This window comes from Gossypium hirsutum, chromosome D13, assembly GCF_007990345.1.
Source record: "Gossypium hirsutum isolate 1008001.06 chromosome D13, Gossypium_hirsutum_v2.1, whole genome shotgun sequence".
NCBI lineage: Eukaryota > Viridiplantae > Streptophyta > Magnoliopsida > Malvales > Malvaceae > Gossypium > Gossypium hirsutum.
Window position 1 is genome coordinate 40166687 of NC_053449.1, and position 13498 is coordinate 40180184.

Here is a 13498-nt window from a genome sequence, read left to right on the forward strand (position 1 = left end):
TAATTGAAAATGATTAGAAGGTATGATATGTAATTGGAAATGATTAGAAGGTATGATATGTAATTAGAAATTATTAGAAGGTATGATATGTAACTATGAATGATTACAGGGTTGAATTCAAAAATATACATAGTTAATGCCCAAGTGAACTTAGTAAAAGGTTAGGATACGGTTGGCATGCCCATGGAGTCTTATGCACGTTTGTATGTGATATGTGATTATACGGAGATTGTTACAGGTTATGTCGAGATCCAACATTTGTTGTGGATCATCAAGTGTTATATGTCTCTATGAAGACTTTGGTGTGTTAGAGGAATGTATTTAAAAATGTTTATACATTTTATGCTTACGAGCTTTACACTTCGATGCCTCAGTGTAGTGTGGTTTAAGCTCCTACGAGCTATTTGGTGTGGTGTAGTTCACCCATGTATTTGAGTTCATTTTACTGAGGTTCCATTGGGTGAAATAATGAAATTGGAATTGGATTCAAAAAAAATGGATATGAACTAATTTGATATGTTATAATGATTTGTAATTTATATTGAAATGGCATGATTTTGTATCTTGATAAAGATGTATGCAAGTGAGATGGTATAACATGATTTGGTATGAATTAGTGATACTCTTTATATATATATATATATATATATATGTTATAATGTCGAACCTATTTGGATGTCAATATTGTCATGTGTCTAGTTATGACATTATGTGACAAGGTTAGCCACATGTATGCCAAAATTATGGTAGTTAGTATGCTTATATATGATCAAGGTAAGCCTTGTGTTTTCCATTTGAACGTACTAAGCATTTGTATACTTACTTTAGTTGTTTCTCTTACTTAGATCTTCAATTTGTGGAACTCTCAAATTCGGATCTTTGCGGATGTCAATCTATCATCGAAATAGTAGAAATATGTTCATTTTGGTTCCAAAGGTTGTGGCATGTATATAAGGTCCTTATGCTATGGAAATGATCAATTTGACGTATGTGATGAGGATGTAATTGTGGCTAACATTGAACTTGTTGATACGTTTGGTATATAACCTATTTGATGCATGGTTTTGGGACATGTTTGGTGCCATTAAATGTGATGATTGAGGCTTGCATAAGTTAGATATATTGTGGATTGCATAATGAATAGATTTAGCAAGTTAGTAAATGGATTGAAAATGGTTATGTTTTGGTCATGAATTTTATGCCATTAGAATGATTGTTTCAAAAGTGATATTGACTTGATTTGGCATGGATTGACATATTTTTGTATTGGTAACATTAGCATATGCATATGTGAAATGTGATGTATTTGTTGGAAGCATGAAAATTGTACCAAATGAGATTCCAACCAAAACAGAGGTGACGTTGCAACCATCTATCCTTAGTGTCACAACATAGATAAAAAATAAGAGGCTTCGCGACATCAAGATTTTTAAAGTTGTGAAGTAACTCACTGATGGACGATGTCGCGACAAGAAAACCCTAATGTTGCGGCATTAACTCGCGGGTTTTGAAAATTTTTTAATTAAGTATTTAGTCGACCTCGATTCAGTAAAAGAGCTTATGTATAAGACCTGTAAATGATTTTACATCATATCTAAATATGTTTTATACAAATAAGCATATCGTATTGTTTGAAATGTATCAAAATTTAGGGTCCGTTTGATTGCCAGTAAAATGTTTTCCGTAAAATGATTTCTGGAAAATGTTTTACTTTTCTATAAAATGATTTACTGGAAAATATTTTCTGGTGTTTGATTGAATCTGTGTAAAATATTTTCTGCTGTTTGGCAGATTTCCTGAAAATATTTTCTGGAAAAGTTGTTTTTACATATATTAATATATATTAATAAATTTTTATATTTTAAATTGTTTTTACATATATTGCAATGATTTATTTATAATTAAATAAATCAAATTAAATATATAATAATACTCAATTATTAAGCTAGAATATTAACTGTATGAACTAGATAAATGAATCAATGAATCGTAAATTGGCAGCAAACTTTATTCAAAAAACATTGAAATTCAATTTTATTGTTCAAGATTTTGATGTTTGTATATAATATTGTCAATGTACACTTCTTAATTTGAACATCTTTGGAACTGTCAAGATCTGCCTGCTGAACTTTTTGTGTATGAAGAAAGGGTTGGAACTTGGAAGTTGCGAGTCGCTACAAAGACAGAAGGAGTCAAAGATTGAAGAGAGTTAAAGCAAAGGATAGAAACCACAACATGAAAGCCATAGCTGCAGACAACTAATATCTACTGCATATCTTTGACGGGCAATATGTCGAGCTGACATTGACCAAAAGACTTGTCACACTAGCAGTTGAGCAAGCCGCGGCTAGTGAGAGAAATGACAAGGCCTGCAATCAGATAAAACACATGTTTTTACATCAAATTATGATAAGGGATAACACAATGGTGATGATATGCATAATAAGCCTTGTAACATACCTAGTCTCCAACAATGACAACCAGCAGTACCCTTGGTTATCGTGGTAAGCCTTTAACGAACACGGAATATGTATCAACCAATGCTAATGACACACTCTATGGAGTCACTAAACCCATGACTGTCACCAAGTAGTTGCGAAAAAATTTAAAGGAAAATTGGAGATTGATTTATCACGCAACAATTGGTGAGCAACAATGAAAACACAAACATTATCTTCTATATCATTATATCTAATGAGCAATTAAACATTATAGTTTGTACCTGCAATTGATCGAACAACACCATAGACAAGGCAAGTTTAGACATTAGAAGACCTTATCCTATGGCAATTTTTTATCATTCAATAGCTTCTGTTACTAGTGCAAGGGCTTTGAAATTGCAAGAACATATAAGGTAAGACGACCATGCCAGTCATAGCAAATTGGTACTTATGGTCTTATGTCATAGCAAATTGGTACTTATGGTCTTGTACAAATGCTCCGAACATTGTGCATTTTATACACAAACAAAGACACATTTTTTGCATTTCCATTCACCTAGTGAAAACTTTTAACAGAGGAATGAGAATAACAAATAATTTCAATCTGAATAGAGTTGAAAATAAGAAGTCCAAAAATTCAGCCTTGGATAACAAATATCATCAGCAAATAAGTTATACAGGTTTCTTCTCACTGCAGTATGGTAGAAAAAAACTTTTATTGCCTACACAGGATGGAAGATGCTAACTCAAACCTTAAAATAGTTCATACATCAGAAGCTGCATGCGAGCCAATGGCACCTCAAGAGGCATGAAACTTTACACAGTTAGAATATTCACATTTACCCCTAAAGTTCAGACTTCAAACAACAGAAAATGGTAGATGAACTAGCTTTTTATAGTGTCAAACATGCTGCATTGCAACAAAATATTTCAATCAATATAATGTGATTCATTAATAAGATCATTTTGCTACAAAGATTTCAATCAATCCAAGTCTGAATTTTCCTTTTTCAGATGAACCAGCAAGCTATCTTCAGATCAAATCTTGGGGTATCAATGATGCTGAGGTTAGGACAGTGTGCAAATTCAGCTCTCATTACAATTGGCTTAGGAGAAATTGAAGTTTTAGTCTTCTTCAGAAGTGCCTCGATTCTTGATTTTATGACATCCGCAATTGTTGATGCTGAAACAACTGGACTTCCATATTCTTTAGAATCTTCTTCCTGTTTTCAATTGTCAATTTTAAGTATCAACGAAAAAGAAGACAATGCAAACATAGGAAGCTGCTCAAATGGAGCATTTACTCAATGAACACTCAGATGTTACAGAAAAAAACTTTTTTCTAGCAAACATTAACCCTATAGTTTAAGATTATTTAGATCTAAAGCAAAATAATCCTTGGTAAATAGATACATTATCGATATTTAACAAAATTGATCTGTCTAATTTATTATAAAGAAAAAGCCTTAAATTTTTCGATCATAGATTCTAAATATTTCTTTTGATTATACAATTTGAAATTCTTCCATCCAAAATCCAGTTATTACTTCATATAAATTAAATAAACACAGATAAAAGCCCGATTCAGCATATAAAAAATCAATAAAAAACTTTAAATAGAAACATAAAAACAAACCCCCTAAAAATAAAGTTATTAAACCAAAAGCACCCAACTCTAAAAGCAAAAACCACCTGAAAGCGACAGCGAGGCTCAAGTGTAGAACGGTAATGAATCATCTGCAAAATGAGAGGTTGACGAGTACCCATTTCAATTTCACGCACATTGAAATGGAATCTAAGCAAAGCTTCAATGAGAGAGCTTTTTCCATCAGATTGACTGCCGAGGGCTAAAATTTTCGAGAATCGACAACTTTTTTTCGAAGGCCACTGCCATGGCTTGGAGGCGATTGTAGGCTTCGAAACGGGAAAGGGAAGGGGTAGAGAAAAGGGGTAGGGGAAAGGGAAGGAGAAGGGGAAAGGGGAAAGGGGAGAAGAATGGGTCATTTTCCGAAAAATGTCTTATCGAATTCAAAACAGTAAGACATTTTCCTAAAACAAGAACTCATTTTCCCGTGTTTTGTAAAATATTTTACAATAGGAAATCATTTTCCGCCAATCAAACACTGGAAAACTCTTAATTGATTTTCTGAAAAATCAATTCCGCCAATCAAACAGACCCTTACTGTAGTTGCTCCGGTAACGAATGTAGCATCCTATAACTCGAACTCGACGATCGGGTTGGGTAAAGGGTGTTACATAATGAAACATGATTAATTATTCAATTAAACCTTAATTAAGGTATATAGCCAAGTTAGTGGATGAAATATGAAAACTTCATCTTCTCCACTGTCCACCATCTGAAACAAAAGAAGAAAAACTCCATTTTTACAAGTATACATTTGACCATCAATTTATTTAAGGTAACCATGTCTTTTTCGTGTAATTTATAGATTTATGATCATGGAAGCTTGATTTAGCTAGCCCATGTATCAGTTTGTTCAATTGTTGAATTTATGGTAAGTTGCCATTGTCTAGAAATTGATGAATTAGGCTTGAATTTGATATATATTAAGCTTAAATCATGATAAGGACTAAATTGTAAAGCTAAATAATATTTATAGTTAACTTTGTAACATTAGGGACGAAAATGAAAACCTATCATAAAATTATGCCATGAATAGAAATGATACGGTCCCTAATGAAAGAATATGAAATCATATTTTGATCTGATGCTAAATATCAAAATAAATGCATATCCCGACATAGGGACTAAATTGAATAAAACATAAAATATGCTTGGATTTTTATTTGAATGTGCATTGAATGAAATTTGATATCAATTAAGAGGGAAAAGAAAAGCGAGAGTTGTCGACGAGAGATACAAGGATTTAGTTTGTAATTTTATGATTCGAGATCAATATATATACTTGTTTACATATTCATGTTAATTTTCATGAATGAGTATCGATGTGAGTATATAATTGTCGTGTGAATTGATTCATTGTGATTGATATTGAATATCGAGATATTGGATTGAATTGAACAAAATAGAAAGTAGCATGATTTAATTGATACAAGCTATGTAATATGAAAAGGGATTAAACTATGCTATGTTGTATTGGTTATATACATGTGAATTGATAATGATGATATGCGATTTGGTTATATAATGAAATTGAAATGTTGGTTACCCTATTAGTTGTTTGGCCAGAGTTGGATATAGTTGGCATGCCATAGAGCCAGGTAAATTATTAGAAACCATCGTCGCTGGGCAACTCGAGGTGGTAGAATGTACATATTCTAGTATTCATTATTGTCGGGCAACTCGAGATGATAGAATAATTGTGAAAGCCATCATTGTCGGGCAACCCGGGATGAGAAAGTAATAGATCCACCTATCTTCCCTAAGTTTATGTCTGGTTAATAGGGTTATAAAAATATGAATTGATTATATGTTAATTGAGATGAATGTGATTAAATTAATACGCTTGTATATAGGTTATATGTGGAAAACAACAATATGTGAAAGACTATGTGAACCAGTTTAAATGAGCCTTGGAGGCCGAATCGAATTTGAGCAAGTCAATGAACTCGAGAAAAAGAATTGAATTGTAAAAATAAATGATCGAATAGCCTTGAATGAAAATGATTTTGAATATCATATTGGTACATGAATTTATATGTGTAAAGTTGAACTCAACAATGACAATATAGAACGATTGCAAAGCAAAAAAAGAAAGAAAAATAAGAACACACAGATTTAACATGGAAACCCTTTTGAGAAAAAACCACGGGTAGAAGAGAAGAAAACTAATGTCGAATTCGAATGATTCAAGAGGAATTTAGACTACATCTATTTATAGGTTGAAAAAAATCTTATTCTAATCAATGTCAAATAAAAGCAGTGTAGTAAGGTTGAAACACCTTATTCCAATCAATATCAAATAGAAAAAGTGTTCTTCTATATGGATTCCACTTGTATAGCCTGTACCATACCACAGGACCTAAAGGCCCTCGCACCATCGGTTACGACCCCAGTCCAGTTTTATGCTTAATGGGGATCTGTGACGGCTACGGCTTTCTCCCCTACAGATCCCCTTATTTTGCCACTGTTTTTTCTTTAACAAGAATTTGGGTCACACAACTCTGACAATATGTATGAAATTGAATTGAATATGTTTGCATCTTTGTTACTAAAAAGGATGACATAAAATGTTAGTTGATTATCAAATGAAATGGTGTATGAGAGTGACATTTGAGTATTGAATATGTAAATTATTTGGTTGATTTATAACATATATTGATCGAATTTTTTTAGTGAATAAGCTCATTTTTGTGACTTGAATCATGAAAGTATTACTGAGCTTTAACGCTAAGCATATAGTTTGTTTATTTTGTGCGCAAGCTTAGATGGATCTCGAAGTCCCATGACGTGATTCAACATCCAGCCAACAATCCTCAAGTCAAAAATGTTTGTATAGCCCTTTTTTGTTTTAATATATGGCATGTACCTAGATTTTGAGTCAGTTTTGTATATTAAGTGATCATGTTGATATTTAGATTACTAATGCATAATTGATATGGATAAATGATAATGAATATGTTATGTTAAGTATGGAGTCAAGTATGGAGAGCTACCGTTATAATTATAAAATTTATTATTATCCTTTGGTAGAAACTTTAGTTGTTGAAGTTTATTGTTCAACTTTCTATTATAACGTTTAACGCAACAAATTTTCTATAACAAGCAAAGTAATTTGATGTGTTGAATATTTTAATTTGTACATAATTAATGTTTTGATAGTAAACTAGATATAAGGTGGATTATGTCTTATCCCTCGGTGGCAATTATGCAGACTATGTCTTGATATTTTAAAAGACTTCAAGAGTCAAAGCATTTAAAAAATATTTGCTCTTGTTTCCCATTTTTTAATAGCATGGATTATGTTGGTGTTTATTTATGGCACACACAGATTAACTTTAGAGATTGTTTTGTTCTATCTTTACTTGGGCATTTGGTAAGTCAAAACTCTCTGCATTTTCTTGGAGACATATTTTACGTGAGAGGGAGACTGAATGTATGTACTTTGATTCATCTTAAATCAATAATTGCACAGTTTAACTGTTAAATAAATTTGGTGTGTTGCTACTCTTTACTTTCTTATCTAGTTCGCAAAACAGTATTATTGCATTCCTTGTTATACCAACTAATGCAATAATAGTAAACTCCAAGAATTTACTATATATTGTTAATTTATTATTTCGAATAATTTTATGGGAATAACTTACATTAAGATGATCTTAAAAATTAAGGTTTTTAGGCACCAATAAAATTTTGCTACATCATCAAATTTTAAAGACATGAAATTATTATTATCCACTCATCTATTGAGAAATTATTTTAAGAACCCTTTCCACCACATCACTCATGGTCCCTTTTCAATTATTTGATAATATTTCAACAATTTTTTCCATGCCATTGACACGCAAATTTGGTAATTCTTTTATCCTGAACCCTAAATCTAGAATCCCATACCCTAAACCCAAAATTTAGAACCCCAAACCATAAACCAAAACCCGTAACCATGAATCCTTAAACCCAAACTTAAAACCTCGAACCCTAAACCTTAAATCTCAAACCCTGAATCTCGAGATTCAAGGTAAAATAATTACCAAAATTATGAGTCAATGACATGAAAAAAATTACACAAAAAATACTAATTTTTTTTTAAATTGGTTGGACAAAAATAAAAAATATATATTAACTAATGAAAAAAATAAAATAATTAAAATTTATAAAAGAATAAAAAAATGTTTGTTTATAATCTAAAAAGTAATTATTTTAAATAATTTAATTAAAGTTAAATTAAAGGAGAAAATATTAGATATAGATGAGTGTATAATAATACTTTGTTATCTTTAAAATTTAATAACGTGACACTATCTTATAAGAGGATGATATTAATATAATTTATTTCCTAATTTTATTAATATTTAAAAGCAAAAAAGTGGAAAACTAATAATAAGTTTTATTTAAAAATATGTAACTTAAAAAATTATATGTTGGTATATAATCAACAATTGATGCCTATGCTATCAATCATATACTCCTTCCTCCCCATAAAACTTGCCACATTTTATTTTTAATAGTAAAAAATGTGAAATGGGACTGAGGAAGTATTATATTAGTATAGTTTTGTTAGTTGTTATTGATCATTGTTACCTAAGAAATCTGCCGTCCGTCCATCCATCCATTCAAATATCAAGCTTCGAAATATGAACAGACATCTTGGGAATATGATAGGCTTACTCTGTATTTATCAACAAGTAATAGACATGCCATGCCATGATTAATACATTTCTCACATATGACAGCCATTCTCAAACTTTGTCTGCATTCGGATTGGACACATTCATCAAACCAAGGTTTTGTAATAAAATTGAATCGCAAATTGCATTTGTCACCAACCTTCCTCTAATTATTGACTTGGCATTCCCCATTTCCTTGAATTGCAGGGTGCTTCAAATAATATGTATAACTAATAATATATGTACTTGTCTCATTTGAAAACCAGATAGTGGCAACTCTTGTCACATGGGTACGGACAATCAATGATCTTCACTCCTGCTCTGTCAAAATACCAATCTCCAACAGCTATTGCAATTGCCTGCCATATTATCCATTATCCATTACCATTATAAACTCATCACACAATGAAATCTGATATGAAATACACATACCTTGTTTCTAATTTCAGGGGAATTAGCAGCAAACCATGTGTCTTGTCTTTCTGTTTGGCAGTGAGCAAAACACGAATTTATAAACAATCCGTTCTCTCTAGACTGTGAGAACCCTTTGATAGCATTAAGCATCTCAATTCGGAAGCCTGATTCACAGAAACATAGATTTGTTTTAGCTGGAAAAACATTTGTCTATGAAGCTCAAGCAATTTTACACAGGAAATCACCTTGTAAAAACCTCATCTGTGATGCAGAACATTTTGCATGGTTCAATCTGCACTCATGCCAATAACCATGTGGATCAGCCGATGGTGGAGCTATGCTGGATTGAATCTGATATCAAGGAGCAAATTTATTCATCTATTTTGTTAATCACGCCTTGCAGACTTCAAATAAAGCACATAGCAGTATGCCTTATGATCATATCCTAGTTTACAGACGAGGATATTACCTGCCATGAATCATATGCTGCATTGAGAATAAACAGTGAAGTTCGGATGTTGCTGATTAGGTTTTGAGGAAAGAAGCACTGAAAGAAGCAAGTTTCGGTCAAGTGACTGATCGAGCAAGAGAATATATTTGTCTTAATTACTCAAATTATATTGGTCAGAAAGAAATCAAAAGAAGATATATACTGAAGTTGGATCACGGTGGATGGTGCATATGCGTGGCAGGTTATGTTGCACACCCTGTGTGATGAACAAGAAGATTCAAGCATTTAATAATCAAAATTCTGTAAAGCCATAAAAATTGGTAATCTTTTCCTTACTTAAATCATATATATTTTTTATTTATCATGTGTCCAGATGTGTTTTTCATCAAATCTTTTGGCATCAATAGGGAAATGATGCAAGGGGATATATATAAAAATTTAATAACACAAACTAGGCATTATCTATCCGCATATGTGTAAAACACGAATATCAATATCAAACCTGCAACCCCACCACTCCGTTGTATAAACTCCTAAGTGTGCGACCACCAGAGACATCAACCCTACAGTCAAAGAGGATATAGAGAAAATATATTAAGAACTAAATAACAATCTATGTCTTGCTGGGGATTAAAACAAGACCCTAAAGGATAATGATACATACGCATCAAGGAATAGACCAGCATCACTCAGACACTTCACTTTACTAGTTCTCGGAAACATGTTCCTAAATTCATCACAGTGTAAAATTGATGCCAGACCCCCAGCAGAACACCCCGAAAGAAGAGCCTGAAATTATTTGTTCCTTGTTACTAAAAAGGAAATATGATAATCTGGCAACGCACAGTCTAATGCCTGTCATACTCTACCTCCTACTATCAAAATATAGAAATAGGTGGATCTTTTTGAGAAACATGTTGTAATCTAAGATAAATAAGAACCTGCTTTGCGTTGCGCATTCCTTTTGACATTAAATCTTCCATTGCAGCTAACCATATACGTTGGCCCCTAAATTGCAGCTTTGCAGCCTAAACACAGAATAGCCTAGTTTTTAACATATGGTTTGCACATAAAGAAGAACAAATTCGAAGATAACCTTACAGAGAAGCATTTATAAAAATCTACAATATAAAATAGTCAAATATTTGAATCACTTGGAAACAATAACTATTATCCAGAAGTGAAGCAATCAAAATTGGTATTATATGGGTGAAAGCAAATGCAAGAAATTGGTTTGTACCTTATTTTCTGTGTCCCCAGTAAAAGAGGCACCATCACAATAACGAAGCTTTACTCTGTTCCAATTGAAAAAGTCTGCAATCTTAATGTGAAATTAGATAAGATATTTGCACAAGAATGGTAAATTTACTTATGGAATAAAGCTTAGGAGGAGACCAGGATTTTGTTCAGCCTTATCACTCAATATTCCAGTAAAGGGTATCTGCTTTTCCATGTACGTAGATGATCCTCGTCGTGTTTTTTTGCGGTAGACACAAGTTCTAACGTTATTGCACCATCCACCTCCCTGCCACAACATAATCGGCCTGAAGTCAGCATGCATCCAGAGTCCAGATCTTAAAGGATCAACTGAACCTAGATGCTTATAACAATGAAAAAGAGGAACATTTTAGAGGAACATACAACTTTTTCAGAATTTATCAGTCATTTATAGCTCAAGACCTCGGATTTTTTAATAATATCCTAGAATAGCTAAGTTGGAAAATGAGCTTCTATGTGTCCATTATTTCTCACAAACGACAGACCTCCAACTGAATGAGCCAGCTGTTTGCGCCCGATCCGTATCCACGATGCCAATGATAACCTGGCAATGTTCCATCCAGGCAGACTGCATGATCGAAAGACATTAGCAGGTAACTTATGACAGTTTCATTGGTTTCCCAGTAAAAGATTATGTATGAAGCTGAAGGTGTTCTTTCTTATTAATTTTCAGAAAGAGTTTTTCTTTTTTTTAAACATTTTGGTAAAGTAGAATTGAAGCTACAACAAGTATACAGGAAAAAGAAATTTATGTGAAGGAAATGAAGCAGAAGCAAACTTCAATTAACAGAATGACCGAAAGCTGATACATAAAGGCATGATGATACTTATATTACTGTCATTTTCATGAAACACAATTTTGTTTAAAAAAAAAAAGAATCTAAATCCAGCAATCAGAACAGTGAAGTAAAATGTAAAGAATGAGCCGAAATAAGAGTGGGAAGGGAACGCTATATATGGCAATGTACCTGCTCCTTTAGCGCCAGCACTTGTAATAAGAGTCAGTCCAACCATGAGAGGATTGTAATTGAGTTTGGAGACTCCGAAGTCGTAAGCCTCAATAAGAGATAGCTCTGTTTCATTAAAATCTAAGAATCCAGTAACAAGTTGAAGAAAAGCAATTGCTATAACAATCCAAACCCAAGAGAGCTTCATCATTGTTTTCCTCTGCTCTCAAGATCTCGAGAGAGAAATTCAGAAAGGAAAAAGAAAAGAAAAGCAAAAGCTTGAATCTTGCAGGTTGCAGTTGCCTATGTCAAGTTTTATGTAAGACAGACAGTAGAGGAGGTCAATTTTAGCACGTAATTAACGGCTTGCATAGTGTGCGGATACTATTAGGAAATGTTGATCCTTTAAAATGGAGGAGGTAATGAAGGTGGTGAGTAGATTTGGGAATTGAAGAGACGCAAAATGCGAAGAAGAGGGTATTTGCAGGGGGGTTTTGGAGTTTATAATACCGAGGCTGGGGGAGGAGCATGTATGAAAAATTGGAAATGCCAAATGGAATGGAGTAGCATTTGACTATTTGTAGACTCTAAGTGGACTAGAGGTGATTATATAAGTGAAGAAGCCCGTAGCACGTTGTGATACACCGGCCGTTGATTCGCCATTGACCGGTCATTAACCCTGTTACTTGATATTCTTCAAGTTGACCGGGCAAAGTTTTTGTTTTTAAAACACAAAAAATTTTGTAATTTTATTAAAAATATTTACAATTATAAAAAATTTAAATGAATGAAAATGGTTCAATTAGCTTTATTTGATAAAATATTTTAATATAATAAAAAAAATAGTTTTGGACAAAAAGATTATAAAGTTCAAAACATAAAAGTTATAAAAGTTATTTTAAGAATTCTAAACATCATAGAAAATGCTTTGAACACTTAAAATATTTTGGATAATCTTTTGAACTTAATTGAACCATTTTTAAATTAATTGAAAAAGTACTCCCTGCAAAAAGTATCGATACTCATATGATTTTTGTCGATACCAAAATTATTCATTGATTTGAATAAAAATTAAACAAAAGTAATAAATATCGATACTTTTCTAAATATACCGATATCCATTAAATTTTATCAATATCCTTTTTTTTATCGATACCACTTTTGCATTCTGTTTCCATAATTTTTTAAATAATGACAAAAAGTATCGATACCCATTAAAAAAATCATTTTTTGTATTGTTGTAAACTAACTTTAGCAGTCACTGAATTAGGTATTAAATGCTACTAGTATCGATACTCATAGAAAAAGTATCGATACTTTTTGTTGCAGGTAATTTAATAATACGGTATTTTCATTCCAACGGCTCTATTCAATTCATCAACAATCACAATCGTTAGAAATCAGTTAGAGGGTATAAATACCAGCATCTAAAGGTTCTACCACAACAAGTGAGATTACAATTGATCAAGTGCTTCGAGATACATAAAAAATACATTATCAATCACTTTTTACTTCAATTCTTTATCTTCTACTTGTAAACACTTGTGTGCATTCTTTGTATTTTCTATTAGTTCAAATGTTTTCCTTATATTTGTGTCTAATCGGCAAACATCATAATCTTGTGAGGATTTTTTCTTTATTTGATTCTTTGTTATTTT

The 13498-nt window shown here is 32.2% G+C and overlaps 2 protein-coding genes across 2 annotated transcripts; both read right to left on the reverse strand.

Moving 5' to 3' along the window:
* Nucleotides 1-3239: 3239 nt before the first annotated feature.
* LOC121225407 (dynamin-related protein 5A) lies at nt 3240-4467 on the reverse strand. The gene is made up of 2 exons (XM_041109715.1): nt 4134-4467; nt 3240-3664 (listed from the first exon to the last, which is right to left on the reverse strand). The coding sequence occupies exons 1-2, from the start codon at nt 4443-4445 to the stop codon at nt 3452-3454; spliced, it is 525 nt and encodes a 174-aa protein (XP_040965649.1). The 5' UTR covers nt 4446-4467; the 3' UTR covers nt 3240-3451.
* A 4263-nt stretch (nt 4468-8730) lies between these two features.
* LOC107918865 (pectin acetylesterase 10) lies at nt 8731-12425 on the reverse strand. Its single transcript, XM_016848446.2, has 12 exons — nt 11862-12425; nt 11379-11461; nt 11011-11140; nt 10856-10929; nt 10557-10643; nt 10280-10404; nt 10118-10178; nt 9818-9871; nt 9634-9711; nt 9410-9515; nt 9183-9328; nt 8731-9109 (listed from the first exon to the last, which is right to left on the reverse strand). The coding sequence occupies exons 1-12, from the start codon at nt 12049-12051 to the stop codon at nt 9002-9004; spliced, it is 1242 nt and encodes a 413-aa protein (XP_016703935.2). The 5' UTR covers nt 12052-12425; the 3' UTR covers nt 8731-9001.
* Between the last annotated feature and the right edge of the window lie 1073 nt (nt 12426-13498).

What these genes read in the sequence shown, in the direction of transcription:
- LOC121225407 (XM_041109715.1), bottom strand. Translation starts at nt 4,445, where the DNA reads ATGACCCATTCTTCTCCCCTTTCCCCTTTCCCCTTCTCCTTCCCTTTC. An exon ending in AGCCTCGCTGTCGCTTTCAG is followed by an intron (nt 3,665 to 4,133) that starts GTGGTTTTTGCT and finishes AATTGAAAACAG; the next exon opens with GAAGAAGATTCTAAAGAATA.
- LOC107918865 (XM_016848446.2), bottom strand. Translation starts at nt 12,051, where the DNA reads ATGATGAAGCTCTCTTGGGTTTGGATTGTTATAGCAATTGCTTTTCTT. An exon ending in CTGGGGACACAGAAAATAAG is followed by an intron (nt 10,644 to 10,855) that starts GTACAAACCAAT and finishes TTCTGTGTTTAG; the next exon opens with GCTGCAAAGCTGCAATTTAG. An exon ending in GAATGCGCAACGCAAAGCAG is followed by an intron (nt 10,405 to 10,556) that starts GTTCTTATTTAT and finishes AAATAATTTCAG; the next exon opens with GCTCTTCTTTCGGGGTGTTC.